Source organism: Hydra vulgaris, chromosome 07, assembly GCF_038396675.1.
Source record: "Hydra vulgaris chromosome 07, alternate assembly HydraT2T_AEP".
Classification (NCBI taxonomy): domain Eukaryota; kingdom Metazoa; phylum Cnidaria; class Hydrozoa; order Anthoathecata; family Hydridae; genus Hydra; species Hydra vulgaris.
The window spans coordinates 15719746-15738540 of NC_088926.1; the positions used below are offsets into that span (position 1 = coordinate 15719746).

The 18795-nt window shown below is 28.0% G+C and overlaps 1 protein-coding gene and 1 long non-coding RNA gene across 2 annotated transcripts; both read right to left on the reverse strand.

Annotated features, from left to right (window-relative positions):
* LOC100200481 (sodium-independent sulfate anion transporter) lies at positions 1-2414 on the reverse strand. The gene is made up of 3 exons (XM_065801188.1): positions 1482-2414; positions 1010-1301; positions 1-917 (listed from the first exon to the last, which is right to left on the reverse strand). The coding sequence occupies exons 1-3, from the start codon at positions 2289-2291 to the stop codon at positions 148-150; spliced, it is 1872 nt and encodes a 623-aa protein (XP_065657260.1). The 5' UTR covers positions 2292-2414; the 3' UTR covers positions 1-147.
* Positions 2415-4044: 1630 nt separating this feature from the next.
* LOC136082318 (uncharacterized) lies at positions 4045-18556 on the reverse strand. The gene is made up of 3 exons (XR_010639594.1): positions 18409-18556; positions 5399-5501; positions 4045-5255 (listed from the first exon to the last, which is right to left on the reverse strand). It is a non-coding gene; the product is annotated as an uncharacterized LOC136082318 (long non-coding RNA).
* Positions 18557-18795: the final 239 nt, after the last annotated feature.

Here is an 18795-nt window from a genome sequence, read left to right on the forward strand (position 1 = left end):
TCTATAGGTTTAAAAACGTTTTTCATTCAATTACCACTTTACAAAATAATATGCTGGATAAGGTGTTTATTTAAGTTACGCCGACTCGGCCTTTATTTAATTATCAAATATAAACATTACATAAAAGCCTTGAAACATTCTTAAAAACTATTGGTCTCTAAAATGCATAACTTCAACATTTTCCAAGACAACCACAGTATTTACTTCATTTTCGCTCATTTTATTTAAAACTGTCATTTCTAGTTCTAAATCATCATCCTCTGTTAATCCAATTTTGAGATCATTATTTTCAACCAAATCTAAATTTTTACCAAAGGAATTATTTACTATTGTCAAATCTTCTTCATTGGTAATTAAACCAGCCATTAAAAACTTTCTTCGAACAGGAATTCGAGAGAAGTTTATAAAACAAAGAACAATTTTCTTTTTTAAAAACTCGTTTTTTAAAAATTCAAAGTTTTTAAGTATCGTAAAATCAACTCGAACCATGGCAGACATATCTAAAAACACAGTTTCAATCCAAGTACAGCTATTGACTTCAGAATATATTGTTTTATTCACTGCTTCTACACCAGGATAGGTCAAGTTTTCTAACAAAACCAGTTTGATATACTTTTCCGCTTCATTCTTTTTTAGTAAATATTTTGGACGCGCCTCGCGGGAAAGAAGTACTAAAATTGCGATACCTGTTCCTACAATGACTCCATACTCTAGTTTGTAAAAACTTGTACAAAACGCAGCACAAAACGGCAGCAAATCCCATTTGTGCAAACTCCAAATATGTTTTGGTATACTCATTTCAATCATCGTAACAACTGCCATCACCATCATAGCTCCTAAAGCTGCTGATGGAATATAATATAAGGCTGGTGTCATGAACTCAAGAGCTATCAACGCAATCAGTCCTGAAATTGCACCTATTTGAAAAAAATATACTAAGTATATAGAATCAACATTTTACTAGTTTTGTGGTTGATTGTACTTTATTGAATAACATTAAGAAACATACCTGCTAAAGGAGTTTGAGCACCACTCATGGCATTCAGAGCAGAACGCGAAAAGCCACCACCTACAACCCAACCTCCATAAAAAGAAGCAATTATGTTGCACATTCCGATTGCAATCAACTCTTGCTGCGCTTTTACTTTATAATTGAACTTTTTAGCAAATGCTTTTGTTATAGACATTTGTTCAATAAACATGATTATGGGTAATATGATAAGAGAAGCACCAAAGCCTTCTATTAGTTGACCAGTTGTTTTAACGGTAACATTTCCATTTTTGTATGGTTGAAATGGACTCTGTAAGAAAAATCCTTTGATGAAAGATTTTTTATATTTCACAATATTTTAAAACGTTTTATATTATAATACATTTAGAAAAAAATTTTAAAAAGTTTTATATTACAATACGTTTTACAATTCCATAATATTTTGAAATAACTAAATCATGTTTTAAAATCTAAGTTTACATTTAATTACCTGGTATTTGGGTAAACCTTTTGGAATTGCTCCAGCCGTTGTAAATTTTTCTTTTAATCCATATATATGGAATATGAAAACAGCAGTTGTTGCAAAGAAGCACACTAAAACCATTCGAGAAGCGCTTAAAAACAAAATCAGTTTTGCTACAAACGTTTTGATCTTACTTTTTTCTTTATTACCAAACTTTTTAGTAGAAAGCCAGACAAAAAAAATTAAAAATGCTATACAACAAACGCCCATTATTATGTCCCATTTATTGGTATCACGTATGTTCACAATGATGAATTTTAGAATTTCAAACACATTTCGAGGCGCTTTCTTAATTCCAAATAAATTCGAAAGTTGTGTTACCATAATAGTAATAGCTGTCGCTGAAACAAACGCGCTGATGACTAGTTGAGGTACATATTTGATCATATAACCTAGTTTAAAAATGCCCATCAGTACCAAAATAGCTCCAGTTAAGAAACTTAGAAGAGATGCTCCTATAGTGCTATGAGTTGAATTAAAACTTGATGTATATAACCCTAGAGTCACTGTTGTACCAACACTGACATCTTTTGATGTGCCAAATATTGCATAAATTAATCCAGGGGTTAAAGATGCGTATAATCCATATTGTGCAGGAAGTTTGCCAAGATTTGCAAACGCAATACTTTGAGGAATAACGACAAATCCACATGTTAATCCGGCAATAACATCTCCGCGCAATTTAGTAAAGTTATATTGAGGAAGCCAAACCAATATCGGAAAAAATCTATGTAGTAAGTTTATAAGATCGCTTTTCTTTATGTTAAAGAAAACCATTTTTATAGTGCTAAACACATATATTATCACTATATTAAGAACAATTAAATTGTTTTACTGTTATGTTTTTATTTCATTAAATAATAGTTTAAAAAGTAGCACAGTTTTTTTTTTTTTTAACTTTCTATAAATTTCACAGTCTAATGTAAACATGTTCAATTGAAATTTATTGAAAAAATAGTTTTTTGTAAATATTTATTCTAATAACCTATGATAAATTATACAGTTACCCTAAATTTCTTTTAATTTTTTGGCGTAATTTTTTTTTTTAATTTTGTTTGGCGAATAAAATAATTTACAATAAAAAAGATCGTACATATATAATAAATGACTGAAACCATTTATTTTTGTTCCAAAAAGAAGTTTAGAAGAGTTTTGAAAAAAAAAATTATATAGTAATAATTCACAATATTGAACTTAAAATAAACCAGGTTTTCAATATGATATTTGAACAACAAAATTATTATTTGAAATTTTTCTAGGATGTTTATAAGAAATTTATTATAAGAAAAACCATGTTTTTCTTATAATATATTTCACTATTGAGTGAATTAAGTTTCCTTCAAAAAAATTCTTTCAAGGGAGCTTAATCCTGAAAGCGTGTTATTGTTTACCATCGATTGTTTCAAACTTTTCATTACTGTTACTTTCCCATGCAATATTGCAATAGGAAAGATAACAATGAATAATTTTAAAAGTATATAATTTTTATAGACTCAATATTAAGCAAATTGTTTAGAGTTAAACTATGGAAATATTGTGGAAAACAGTGGAAATATTGTAAAAAATCTATTGAAAATATAATCTCTAAAAGTATTATATAGAGATATATATTTTCAATAGATTTTATACAATATTTCCACAATATATCTTCGTCTATCCTAGATACTTCTAGATAGTTAACAGTTGACTCTCTTTTAATAACATTTTATTCCATAAAGAAGTTGGCTAGTTTTGAAGAAACCCGATTACTCTTATTAGGTTTGAGGAACATCATAAATTTCTTTTTTTTTAATAGAAAAAACTTCTTTTTCTTTCGTAAAAACTGCTGTATAGCTGAGTGGAGAAAACAATGAATTCATCAAACGCCAGATTGAGCATATGTGCTAAAATTGCAAAAGCAAGGAAAGACAACATATGTTAACTCTTAATCATTTCAGCGGTGCCCTACAACTTAAATAGGAGTACGTCTTAAGCAGTACTTTTTCACTAGCAGACCAATAACTGTTTTGCAAGTATGATAGTATAGTATATTCATTTGTTAAATTGTTTGGTAAATATCTTAATATCTAAAAATACCGTGTGATTCTCAATATTCGTATGTGTAAATATATTTTCAACTTGTTGCTCTCACGTTTGGGGTAGTTGTGGCCAAAATTTAAGGGCTTTTTTGATCCCAGTCTCCAATCATCGCAAATTTTTTGCAAAACATCCTTATTTAACATAAGTGTAAACATATAAATGTTTGATGTTTGCTCCTTATCAAGAAGGTAGTTATCTCAAACACCAAAAAATGCTGGATACGCCCCTTTATATATATATGTATATATAAGTATATATATATATATATATATATATATAATATATATATATATATATATATATATATATATATATATATATATATATATATAAATAGATATATATATACCTATATATATATATATATACATATATACATATATATATTATATATATATATATATATATATATATATATATATATATATATATATATATATATATTCGCAAAAACAAGGCTCCCTGGCACCAGATCTAAAACGTACAAAAAATTCAAGAGATATGTAATATTCTTATCATGATTTCTTACCTATTATTGTTCCCCATGCGGCATAAAAGGAAGAGGAGCAGAAAAATAAGCTTTTAAGTGGGAATAAATGGGCACAATATTTATTTTTAGTCCCAGGCGCAAAACTCCGCGCTACGCAAATGAATTAACCTCGCCTCATCGTGAGCTTCTAGCTGCTTAAAGAAGAAATCATTTATGTGTCAAATAAAAAGTCTATTTAATTGTAGAAACTTCCGTGCATCATAAATTTCAACTAAGAGAGAGCTATAGAAGTAAAGAAAAACTAAATAGGGATACTTCATTACACATAATATAAGATTTCCAGAATCATCTTTTATTTCAATAGTCTTATGGTCACCATCTCTAAGCTCCTCAAGGGCATCTATTACATCATTTATATGTAACCCAAGAATGTAACTCTACCTGGTTTCGAAAGAGCTTTTTCATTATTTTGGTACATGGTTTTTCAAATTATCTCATCTATTAGGCAGTTGAGGCTGAAAAGTAGGTGTAAATTTAACAGTGCCGAAGAAAGTTACCGACTCTGTACCTCTACCTACTCTATGCACACCCTAGAGTTCATCTTTTTCCGATTAAAAAATTCTTCCGTGGTTCCAAAAGCGCTACTATTATCCTGAAAAAGTTGACAAAGGAAGCAATATAAGATGTTTTTTACGAGTGAAAAAAGTAGCCGATATGCCTATCTTTTCATTGCTTGGTAAAGTTTTGTCAAACCAGTCACAAGATAAAGAACAACTATTGTGGTTTTTTGCAAGTGACCCTTCTTTATTCTTGATTTTGAAAGGACCTTTTTTAATCAGTTCTTGTTTTGAAAGTTCATCTAAAACTAACGGTCAAGACCCCACATCATTAAATACATGTAGATCGATTACTTAATCATCCAAGTGTTTGCTTAATAAAACAGTCTCCTACAAGTTGTGTTATTCTCTATTTCTTCAGAATACAGTTCTTCACGCGTATCATCTTCTCGATTGATGTCATCTAAGTGCGAGCATTTATCGACGTGTAGTTTTTTATCTTGGTGTGCACTGTTTTTTATCTCTGTGTGAGCGCTAATCTCTTTAGACGAAGCACTAAGTTCATAGAAATTGTTGCTAAAGGATTGTTGTGCAGTTTCTTCAGATTTTTCATACCTATAATTGAGAAACTGTCATATCAATGAGTTAAACATCTGAGTAAAATGCACATGACCATAACCCATTTATAGTCATGTGCATTTTATGTAATTGCAATTATATACATACTGTTCAGAATTTATCAAGGTTGGCATACTTACAATTGTACTTGTATAAACTTGTCCAAACCCCAGCTTTCTTCTGTACGTTACGCGCTTCCAGTGCTCGCCATTTTGCGGCCTTTCTGCCGCTTTCTTCACATTACTAAAAAACCGCCAAAAAAAGTAGATTACTCCATTACTATTTTTGTTTATTATAAACAAATATATAAAAGAGAACGTAACATAGCTTTATAACACAATAACGGTTATTAACCTTTCGAATATTAACTTATACCAGGAGTATTTTTTTCTTTTTCTATATACTATTTTGAAAAAAACTACGCTGTATATTATAAGTATATTTACCAGGGTCAGAATAACCTATAGGCTTGATAGGCTATAGCCTAGGGCGGCAAATTTTTTTGAGTGGTAAATTATTTCTGTAAGCATTTAATCTTTTCCAAAAACGAAATCAAGTTGTCGTGCTTTGTAAATATTCGCAGTTATTTATTGGGATAAATTTTAATTTGAAAATTGTTTTGATTATCTTTTAGTTCATGTTTTCAATAAATTTTCAATAAATTTTTGCCAAGTCTTACAATTTGTTTTGTTGTTATTTTTTTAAGAGGACATTTATTCTGTTTATTTGTTTATTTTATGTATATTAATCATTATATTATATTTGTTTCAATAAAAATACAGAGAAAGCAGCTCGTATTCCTTTCTTGACCTAAATTTTGCTTACAAAATTAATTTACTATCAACAACAATTTTTGTTCTAATTAAGTAATCTTATAGTATAGTTGTATTTTTTTTTAAAATTAACTAATATCTTCAAAAGTAACTTCCAAGCTGGCACACATACGTTGATAAAACGTTAGAACAATGTTGCGCTTTGCGTTGGCCCAACATCGACCGCCAAAGTTGTTTTTATATCATTTTGGTTACAAATGAGACGTCACCAACAACCAAAAAATAACGTTAGCCTAACGTTCTATTTTAAGTTGATTCAACGTTATACTTTAGGTTTGCACATCGGTATATTTAATTTTTATCGGAATTAAACTTATTTGTTTTTTATTTTAGTATATATATACACATGGCATATTATATATTTATGCGCATATATAGTTGTATATATGTACTTATGCATATATTTCATCCACATTTATGAATCAACATTTGTTTACACTATTTTTTAGTGATTTTTCATATTTAAACTTTTTAAGCTTTTTTTTTTTTTGCATTCAGTTTTTAATTCTCTTTAAAAAAAAAATTGATCTTATTTTTTTTAAACTTTTGATATTTTAAGGGTTTTTTCAAGGTTTTAAAAAACTCGCATTTTTGTTAAAATCTTTTTATTATAAGTGTTAAATTTTTATATTATTTTTATGCGAAATAAAATAATCATATTTTTAATTAAATGTAAAACTAGAAATAGAAAAAAAAAAGTTTTTGCATAGCATTTTTTTGCTGATTTTTTAATTTCTTAATCATTGATTGGTTTGAGCATGTGGTCACAGAGGTCGCCTCGTTTTTTTTTGAATAAAATATAGCTACTGCGAATTGACTTTACTGCCATGCAAAAATATTCAGGCGACCTCTGTGACCTTATGCTTTAAAATCATTTTTACTAATGTGAGTTTTATTTAAAAACCGACTAAATTCTGTGAAAGTAAATGAAAATTCCGTAGTTCAATAACATACAGTTTTACCTTGCGATGGATTTTATAAATTATCAAAATGGCTACATTCATTCTTCGTCAACTTTTAACACATACATTTCCCCCAAGGCATGTATTCTTAAGAAAAAATTTTAAAGCCTGTGCCAAATTTTTGCAGTCTAAGTTATTGCCCTAAATAATGCTGGCTGTGTGGTTAGTTTCACAATTTTTCGAAGACTGGCTTTTGAGTTGATAAAAAACTTTAACAAATGTGGGAAAAAAAGCAGTTTGTTCTTCATTGAATACAAAGATTTTCTGGATAAAAAAATAAAATACAAGTTATATGTCTCGTAAGTTTTTTATTACTTTTAAAGTAAAATGTTATATAGGGTAAAGCGGGGTTATAAGATCAGAGGGGCAATAAGATCTTTTTGAGCAGAGCTAATACTAAATTCCTGTACGCTATTGTGTAAATAATAATTTACTAAGTTTTTCATGATATATATTTACTTACTACGTAAGCGAGTAGTTTAAATCATTTCTTGGACTAACAACTAATTTTTTACCATGATTAATTTGGTTTTCAATATCGACGTTTTTTACGGCAGTTTTTAATTTTGTGCGAAGTTTATAAAAAACTTTTCCAATATCGGTGCTCCTCAGTTTTTAATTAAAAAGTCTATAACAAGTTGTTTGCTTTTATCTTTCTTGAAAGTAAAGTACTATCTAAGTTTAGTAAGTCCTTTTTTAAAGTTACACATTCTACTTAAGTAATATTTAGACATAAAAATAATAATTTAAATGTCATATTTATTTTAGTAAAAATCATTGAGTCATTGAGCAGTCCAATCAAGGTTTTGACAATTTAAACATATACCTTTAAAATAACCTTGCACACAATTTTTTTTTTATACTAGCAAAGGTAAGACTTATTTGAGATACTTGTTACAAAAAATTTTATTTATTTGTTTACTTAGAGTATAAAACTTTTATTTTAAAACAAGTAGGTCTTAATGCCCTCCCTGATTAGTAAAAAATGGCAAAACTCTCTAATAAATTTAAATCAGCTATAAATTTCAGCTATAAATTTAGTTAAATAATTATGACTAAAATTAAAAGCAACTTTTAATGTAAAAATAAATTTTGTAAATGTATTTTTGAAAATAAGTTTTTTTTTGTTTTAGTATGGATCGAACATACAAAAAGTAGAAGCAGGGAGGAAGAAAATCCTACTCAAATAGTCAGGAAATCCCCAATCAGCCATTAAAATAGCCTTATTTTAATGGCTGATTGGGGATGGGTTTGTACTAGAGGTGAAGTAAAAGATCTAATACAAGATTTTCTTAAAACAAACAGTATTGATACACCATTAATAGATTCTCGACCAAGTAAAGACTGGTTGCATTCTTTGGTGTAATTTCATTCATTCGTTGGGGTAATTTTGGGATTTCTTTGCCTTCTTGCAAAGAAATCCCAAAATTACACCAAGAAAAACTGAACATTTAAGCAATTCAAGAAGCCATGCTAAAAATCCTGAGACCATCAAAATTTGGTTTGATCTAGTCGAAAAAACATTAAAAAATGCAGGAATTAATAACCTTCCTAGTCAAATATTTAATTCTGATGAATCAGGGTTTATCACTGACCCAAAGGAGCAAATTGTATTAGCAAAACGAGGTGCTTCTCGAGTTTCGCAAAGCATTGGTGGATCAGGCCGGGAGCAAATTACTGTCAATTGTGCATGCTCTGCAAGTGGGCATGTATTGCCACCATATATTATCTACAAAGGAAAAAATTTGTATATGGACTGGGTTAAAGGTGGCCCTGATGGAGCTATTTATACTACTAGTAGTAAGGGCTGGATGGAGTGCCCTCATTTTTTAGAATGGTTTCAAAGCATATTTCTAATGTATACAAAACATCTTGCAAACCTCCCACGTGTTTTTATATTTGATGGTCATATTTCTCATATTAGCTCCCCACTTATTGATTTGGCAAAAAAAAAAATGTTATTCTTCTACGCATTCCTGCTCATCTCACCCATCTTCAACCTTTAGACACATCAGTTTTTTGACCTGTAAAAAGTAAATGGCAAAGTTTGCTTATAAAATATGCAAGAACACATAATGGACCAGTATCCAAGAAACATTTTCCAGGGCTACTACGTACCCTTTTTTATGAGTTCCTTTACTATGAAACAAGTTAAAAGTGGTTTTAAGGGAACTGGCATTTCCCCTCTTAACAAAGATGCTATTGACACACGTTTATTTAATCAATGTTTTTAGTCACCAGTAAATAAACCTACATTCTCCACTAATCATCTCACAAGATCATGTTTAATGCCTAATCTTCAAAGCATTTGTGTTAACGATGCTCCCATTTCAACATCAATATCATCTGCTTCATCATTACCAATTTCTACATCGACTTAAACAATTACAGTCTAAATGTGCAGAAACCTCTCTTCATGGAAGATCTATATGGGTTAAAAGGTTTCGCTATGGTGAAAGTTTAACATCAGAAGCATGTTTAAAACGAACAAGAGAAGAAGCTTCATAAAAACAAAACAGAAAAAAATTGAAGAAAAAATAATAATAATATAAATGACAACAGCAACATTGTATGTCCTGAATGTGGTGGCTGTGGAGATAAAGGTGATCAGTGGGTGTGCTGTGATGTTTGTGACATTTGGTATCATGTAAAATGTACTATGATAACTGAATTAGATGATGTTTAAGTCATGGAGTGGAAGTGTAGTAATTGTTCTAAGCTTTTGTAAAAATATAATCTTAAAAATTATTATTTTTAACTGACTCCTTTTTAACTATTTGTTTTCACACAGTTTTATGATATTTTTAAGTTTTTAATTTTATTTAAGTATTCTAAAAATATGATCAAGTAAAGTATACAACCCCCTCATTTTAGAGAAGGTGAAATCTTACATGATTGTAACTTTTAAACATAAGTTTATTTGATCAAATTAAAAAACCTGCTGATAAATTTAAATGTTTTATAAGATAGTTAAAAAAAATAATTATTAGCTCAAAAGTGTCAAAATTTTGAGATATTTCAGTTCCCAGCCTCAAATTACCACAATATTTTACGTTAAGGATAGAAACTTAAGACAAATTAAAAATAAGTTAAAAAAAGAAATGATTATGAAACTATTTTACAGAAAAGATAAGATATAGGATAATGGTCTCTATAAGTTTGCATATTTTGACGATATGAAATAAAAAATAATTAAGTTTATTTCATTCGTTTTTGACTCAAAAGTTAACCATAATGTTTCAAAACGTTTTTACTAAAGATTTTATAAAGTAACACTATGTTTTTGTTATTATTAAGAAAACAAAGTTATTAACGAGTCAGAATTTTTCGCTACTGGATCACTAATAAAGAGCACATATCAAGGGGAAGGGGGGTCCAGACTTTGTAGTAATGGGGGGGGGGGGGTGGAGGGAAAGGCATGTTTTTTCGATTTGGTGGATCCTGACTACCTATGAAGGAAGGGGGGGGGGGGTTATTATTAAGGTTTGATGATTTTTAAGCAGGCAAGTCCATAATTTTATTTTGCTGATTTTAAATATCTTTAATTTACTCACGTAATTTAAACAAAGTGCTGTGTTAATATAAAAGTTTACAAAAAAAAATTATCAGCAATTACCTCCCCCTTCCTGTGGATCCACTCTTGGCATAGATCCGTGGTTAGTCACCACACACCACTAATTGGATTTGAAATTTATTTTATTTATATAATAAATAGCTATAGACAATAGATTTAATTTAGACGATATAATTTGTATAAATTGTATCGTCCATAAAGGATTACTTCAACAGTCAAAATATAATGTATACCTGTATTCCTTATAATTTTTTGATTGGCATATTTAATAATAGTTTTTTGAATACTTATTTTTAGACCACATTTCTTATACAAATATAAATTAGAATTAGTTAAATTGTTCCAACGGTAAATAACTTTTTTTTTATGAAAAATCTTTTCTCCTCGAACAATTATATAGGTCCTTTTATATAGGTCCAAAAGTTAACCTTTCGGAGCTACAATTGGGGCTTTTGTTTTTGTGAATTATCAAACATTTGTGTTTACTTGAACAAAGTTTTAGCTTTATAGTATTTTATTCCTGGTCAGAATTCTACTGTACCGTATTCTACCTTATACCGTATGAAAGGTTTTGGAATAAATGGAGATAGAAGTGATAAATAGGTGTGTTCTGACATATTTGACATTTTATATAATGTTGAAGGCACTTTAATTACAAAAAGAGACACTATTTAAGTTATCAAATAAAATTTTAACTATTGCGCTAAGTCTTGGTAAAAGTATATACATTCAATATACTTGGTCTTATTGCCCCCCTTTTTTTATTTTTTGCGATTTTTTTTTATAACTTCTTACCAGTCTTGGCACTATACAAAACTTTTTTTTTTCCGTATAAAATGCTATGCCTCGTATACAAATATGTTGTCTGTCACTAGGAAAAAAAATATTCCTGAACTTCACAATATTCATTTTTTACAATAGAAAAATCTGAAAGTATATGAAAAAAGTGGTCTTAATGCCCTCCTTTGTCCTATGTATATATATATATATATACATATATATATATATATATATATATATATATATATATATATATATATATATATATATATATATATATATATATACATATATATATATATATATATATATATATACATATATATATATATATATATATATATATATATATATATATATATATATATATATATATATATATATATATATATATATATATATATATATATATATATATATATATATATATATATATATATATATATATATATATAGTGGTACATCCAATACTAGCAATGTTGCACGAAAATTCTTTAATAAACCATCTGTGACTAGAAGAATTTTAAATTTGAATACCAATATGATCAAACTATTTAGAGACCTGCTCATTGATATGAACAGTACAACCACAAGACCAGATGTAAAAAATTTTAAGCAGAAATCTGAACGTCTGTTTGATCTAATTTCTAATGATCAGTTTTTAAAAGCCATTCCAATGTCACAGTCTGTACATAGAATGATAGTTCATGGTGTTTCTTTTATTAAATATTTTAAGTATCAGGAACAAAGCCAATAAAACTGCATGAGTAGGTCATGCATGTTTAACTTTTTTTGCCGAAAATACTAGGGATACAGCTATCTATTTATGACATCTGACATGTATCTATACTGCAAGAAGAACAAAATGCAAGTGGTATAAAAGCTATACTGCAAGAAGATTAAGCTGATAACTGTTCTTAAGGTAAATATTGGAGAAAGCTATGTTTATCTTTAAATTTAGATATTTAATGTTATCGTTTGATTCTATTAATGATATATTTTAGGTGCTGGTGGTAGCCAATCTGATATTTCTGAGGCCTTTTCACATAATAGGAATGGAACTTTTTTATTTATTTTACTTTTATTTATAATAAAATACTTATATGTTATTTCTTTTTTTATTTAACATGAAAATATACATTTTAGACAAGGTGCTGGTGCATGTTATTTCCTTTTTTATTTAACATGAAAATGTAAGTAGGAGACAAATGCCTGTAACCCCTAAAAAAGATAAACTGATATATCATACTTAGAGTTTAAATATAAAAAACTATCGGTTTTATGTCTTTTTAATCAAAAATCGAATAAGTACGGATAAACCGCCATAAAAACCGGAATGAAAATAAACCGCCAAAAAACCTGTTTTAAAAACGACCGGGCTTTTTTTATAAATATATGTCTAAACAAACAATATCTTATAAATGATGCTTTGTTAAAAAAATTACTTCAAAATGTTAAACAGTTCGCTAGTTATAAGGCTATTTCCGTTTTTTCTATCAGCGCGACGCATAGTGCGTCGTTCGCGATTTATTTACATACGTTAGCCCAATGTAAGTGTGCTAGCTGGGTTCACAGTACTATTATAAAAACTTTATAAAATAAAGACCGTACTGTATACACACTGTGGGACTTTTTACAATAATACAATTCGCACAATAAACAATTTAATTACAAAACCAATAAGTTGCGGTTTCGTTCTTTTTGTAGATAAAAAAAAAAGTTCTAAAATTTTTTTAAAATTCGATCAGCATTTATTGTTTTATAGACTTACATATGAACAAAATAGTTTTAAAATTATGACATAAAATTTTTAATTTTTTCTTTAAAGGAAATAAAACCATATATTCTTTTATTTCTTTTAACAGAAAAAGTAAAGATAATTTGTTAGTTCATCTGAACTGAATATCTGATCAGATATTGTCGGTCTCGCAAGCTCTCATTTAAGGACATTTTTAACGCTCTATTAAATTTTTGCCACGGATGATTTCCTCCCTTGCCTCTACTCCTCCTCCTCGCTACGCGACTGGGTTTATGAGTACAATTTCTAGCCGCTGGTTCTGCACATGACACATAACTATCACCCAGATGGTTCAGAGACAGTATTGCATGTTATCTCCAGAGAAGAAATACTGCCACAAATTACATTGTAGGACCATTCTTTCTGAAGAGTCTTAAAACAGGTCCAATCTAATGAACTTAGAAATTTTTACATAGCTTTACTGCTCCCAATGTTGATGACTTAAAAGTCAACTCAGAGATTGGGAAGGTTCTCAACAAAATCCTTCGAAGCCGCATTGGATTTCTATCTCCCAATTTCCAGCTTGTGGTTCTGTCTCTTGCGGACAGGGATCTAGATGCTGATACCGAAAACAACATCCTTAAAAAGTTGCTGTTTTTTGCAGTTCCAGACACGATTATTGAAAAGCTGGATTTCAGACAGCAGTTGTTCTAATCATTTTGTCATCTATTGATAATTCTTTTAATGACCAAGTTTATTTTCTTTTTCTTCTCCTGTAAATTATCATGGAAGAGCTTTGTGGAGCGTGAAACACATAGCACCTTGCGTGAATAAGATAGTTCTTAAGTAACTTTTCAAGTTCTCTGCTTGTACAAAACAGTTTACAGTTTTAAATGATCGGGCTGAACTGTACATCAAGTTTACATTTACTTGGATCACTAAGTCTTAATTGGAAGAACACATAAAAAGGAAAGACTTCAAGACATTTTTTAGGTAGATATAATACAGTACAGTAGAATATATATTATATAAACTAGATGCCTAACTTGCGGTATTTTATTGAACGAAAAATGAAGCCGCTTTTTTTTGTTTATAAATATTTATTTATAAATTTATTTTTCTCCCATTCTATGTTTTTGTTAAAGACATCGAACCAAAATCGATATTATGTTCAATGCCATGTACATTCCTTAAAATTGCATTCGTTGATTTATAGTTTTTGATATATTTAGCTATTAACCAACATATGTGGTTGACATTTATCATATATTGAAACACGGTTATTTTATCATTAAGAATATGATATTTATTCACTCTTTATCTAATTCTGTCAATCGAAATCAATCTTTCTCTAATACTATCGATCGATCTTGGTTTTGCTCTAATATTATCAATCGATTTCAATTTTGTTCTAATACTATCGATCGATCTTGGTTTTGCTCTAATATTATCAATCGATCTCAATCTTGTTCTAATACTATCGATTGATCTTGGTTTTGCTCTAATACTATTAATCGATATCGGTCTTGCTCTGATATTATTATAGCAACTTTAATATTAGGGGAGAGTGGGGAGAAGTGGGACACGTAAATTTTTTTTAGGGTAATTACAATACTTTTTTTTTTGATGCATAAACTGAACCAAACAAGTTTTTACGAATAAACCTTCTTTTTAGGTACCGATTCAATCCCCTTAGGTTTCCAGCCAATTATAACCGTGCCATTGGGGTAAAGTGGGACAAGTGTGAGTAGAAGTGAGACAATAAATTTAAAACAACATTTTAACACAAATTATTAAATAGAAACTGATAAAATCATAAAATCATCTATTCGACATAAAAATGTTCAAGAGCTTTCACCAATTGAAATAATCAAATGGCGACTGGAAGAGGCGGGGCATAAATATTTCTTTTTTCTGTCTTACTTCACCCCAATGTAAACTCTTTTTAAGGTATATTTCAAAATTAGGGCTTCTAGCGCACGCAAGAGAACAAAGCATTTTCTGCTAAACAGATAGGAAGAAATTTAATTGTTTACATTAAATAACAGTATTTAGGCACCACTCCTAATTAGAAATTTCAGGCTGACCCACTTCTCCTAGTCATACAATTTTCTAACTTAAAGGTATAATTTTCTACCTTATAAAGTAGAAAATTATACTTTACTAAGGGTATATCACATATCCTACCTTAACTAAAAATTTCTACCTTAAATTTTTAGTGTGTATACTTCTTATTTTTTTTAAATAAGAAATATAGTTCTTGTTTTAAGAAAAGTTTTTCAATAAGAAATATAATGAAATTTTACTCAATAAAAAATATTGTTACAATTTTGTTGTGTACTCTTGTGTAATCTTAATTGTAAAGCAAGATTTATTAAAGTAAGTTTATTAAATTAAATAAAACAATATTTTAAAACAACCTTCTTTCTCTAGCTTTTTCCTGTTTCTTTTTACCTTTATAATTTTTTTTTACCTTTAACAATGAGCAACCTTTTTAATTTAACAGCTACATCATCATTACTTTTTTTTAATATATAGCTTATTTACGTAAAGTAAATATTGAAAAAACTAATTAATATATGAAGTATATAAAATAATAATTATTTTGTTAAATAATAAAATTTTTTAAACATTTTTTAATCAAATAAAACATTTTATGATATTAAATAGAATGTGTAGTTTTTTGTAACTTTGTTTAGTTAAAAACTAATTTTTCTAAAAATCCTTCAAAGTAATCTGTTTTAGATAATTAGATTTTTGACCTCTAAGTTTAAATACTAAAACAAATAGGGGAAAGGCGCCTATGATGGCGTACTTAACTTTGAAGCTTCATTATTCAGTATCCTGAAGACCAATAATAAAAGTTTTGATATGGATACATTCCTTGTTACATCTAGAACAATAATTACCTAAGAGTTTTCATCAGTTTTATTTTTTTATAAGTTATTCTTATTGTAAAAAAAAGCACAAGTATGCCATCATAGGCAACCACTGCTCCTATGATGGCATAGGGGAGGATGGGGCTAGTTAGGATCGAGGGTAACTTAATGATTTCATTTAACCTTAGAGTCTTCCCTCAGAAAAGTCAGAAATTACTTGAAACCATCCTAATTTACCATTTCATGCTACACACCAGCTTTGTAAAATTTTGCGCATGCGCATACGATATATTTCTTTTTACGTATTTTTTTGACCAAAAAAAAATGTTGGAGCATCGCTTTCTTTTAACTTTACTTAAAAATAAGTTTTTCTTATAAAAAAAAAAAAGGTTTTCCCAACTCGTCAATATTTCAACACCCCCAACTCGTCAGTATGCCATCATGGGTAAAAGTCATCATTTTCATTAAAACAAGCTGTGTCTGCTTTGTTCAAAAGATAAAATTAAAGTAACTATTCCACTAAATGCACAAAACTTGAATATAAAATGCATGAAAATTTCATTTCTGCACAGTTAAAGTAAAATCACAATCTTAAATATATGAAGGAAATAAAACTACAACAGCACATCCCAAAACCGATTTTTGTTGATTATAAAAACAATATTTGTGCACAAGGGACGTTTTTTCACTATAACTAATGTAAAGTCAGTATAGTCATGTAGGTCTAATCATTTTTTTACCAAAACCAATTTTAATGGAAATATGACCGGTATGCCATCATAGGCGCCTTTCCCCTATTTTAAAAATTTAAACATTAAAATGAACTAATGTAAAAGAAAAAAAATTAAAATATGAAAAGAAAAAAAAAAAGATTAATTCAAAATCTGTCATTGAAATTTGGGCGAGTTGAAGTTTGTTGCGTTAAAATTTCATAGTGGTATCAATAATTTTTAAAAAACTCAGTTAATTTTTCTGTTAAGGGTGAGGGAATAAGGACGGTTTAATTTCTTTAGTTTATTTTTTTCATGCTCTGTCTTTTGTAATCAAAAAATTTCTATTAATAAAAGAACTGCTTTGGAATGACTAAACTTGTTAAAATGCGTCATTGTTTGAGAATATCATTTTTCACAATATTTTTATATCACAAAACAATTTAAAAAACTGTTTTAAAAAGTTTCAATTATTTTTAAAGTAGTTTTTCTTACTATTTATCTTTGGAGGACTTGTCAACTTGAAACTTTCAAAAAAAATATATTTTGTCGGAAAAAAACAAACAGTTAAAACAAAAACCTTGTTAAAAAAATAATAATCGTGGGAAATAAACAGATACCCTTACTGTCATCTGATAAAGTAGACAGATGTTTAAATTTTTCAAAGTGTAAACAAAGTGCAACAAAATCATCAAAAAGTAGTGTTAAAAAAAACTTTTCAGCCAAAAAAATGCTTAAATTATTAAGAATTATTATTTGTATCAAAATGATTTCTTTTATTATTTTAATCAAAATTTTATTTTAAAACTTCAAACAAAAGAAAATCAAAAAGAAAATTAGTTTTTTTATCTTGGAATAATTTTTTTAAATGGAAAGCGTTATTAGAATACAAATATCATCAAATAGTTTTAAAGTAGAATGTATATATATATATATATATATATATATATATATATATATATATATATATATATATATATATATATATATATATATATATATATATATATATATATATATATATATATATATATATATATATATATATATATATATACAAGAAAAATTACTGAATAAAAAATCTGAACTAATTTCTAAATGCAGAGATGAAAAGTTTTGTTTAAAAAATTATAAAAAACAAATGACGAGTCTAAAATTATCCTAATTCTAAAGAATTCTTTTCATGATTTTTTAATTATCTAATGTAGTTAATGCAACTTCCTAGTTGCAAAACACTACAGTTATTACATAATTAGTTATAACAATTCCTGTGAAATAATTTTTCTATGATTTGAACTTTTTTATGTTTAGACATTCTTCCTGATGAGCCTATAGGTTCATCAGGAACCATCATTTTTCTTCGACAGCTTGTTTCTCCTTAGTAAAGTGTTTTTACTAATTTATTATTGCTCTGCTCTTTAAGAACATTAAGCACCCTATTTGTAGAATATACTGACATAGTTTATATATATATATATATATATATATATATATATATATATATATATATATATATATATATATATATATATATATATATATATATATATACATATATATATATATATATATATATATATATATATATATATATATATATATATATATATATATATACATATATATATATATATATATACGAACCGAACCAAACGAACCGAATTAGAACCTTACCTACGACCAAACTGAACCAAACCCGAACTTTGAAACTGTTGGGAACCAACCGAACAAACTGTCTTTACCTTAACCAAACCAAAAAGAATGTCCTTTTCAAACCGCGTTAGACTAGGAAACTAATATTACAGGGTTATTCATTTTTATATGCGTGTTTATTCATTCTTATATGCGTATTTATTCATTCTTATATGCGTTTTCAAAATGTACAGTTTTTTCAAAACAAATTTTTCTTGTTTCCTAGTAAATAAAGTTAAAACTACTTAAGACTAAGACTTTTTTCATTTGATGATGGTTTATTTAAGGAACCTTCTCTACTCACCTCAATTTTTTTTACTTATTAGTATTAGATCTTTGTTTAATTTTATTATTAAATTTATTGATTGA

What these genes read in the sequence shown, in the direction of transcription:
- LOC100200481 (XM_065801188.1), bottom strand. Translation starts at nt 2,291, where the DNA reads ATGGTTTTCTTTAACATAAAGAAAAGCGATCTTATAAACTTACTACAT. An exon ending in AAGGTTTACCCAAATACCAG is followed by an intron (nt 1,302 to 1,481) that starts GTAATTAAATGT and finishes TTTTTCTTACAG; the next exon opens with AGTCCATTTCAACCATACAA. An exon ending in TGCTCAAACTCCTTTAGCAG is followed by an intron (nt 918 to 1,009) that starts GTATGTTTCTTA and finishes TTTTTCAAATAG; the next exon opens with GTGCAATTTCAGGACTGATT.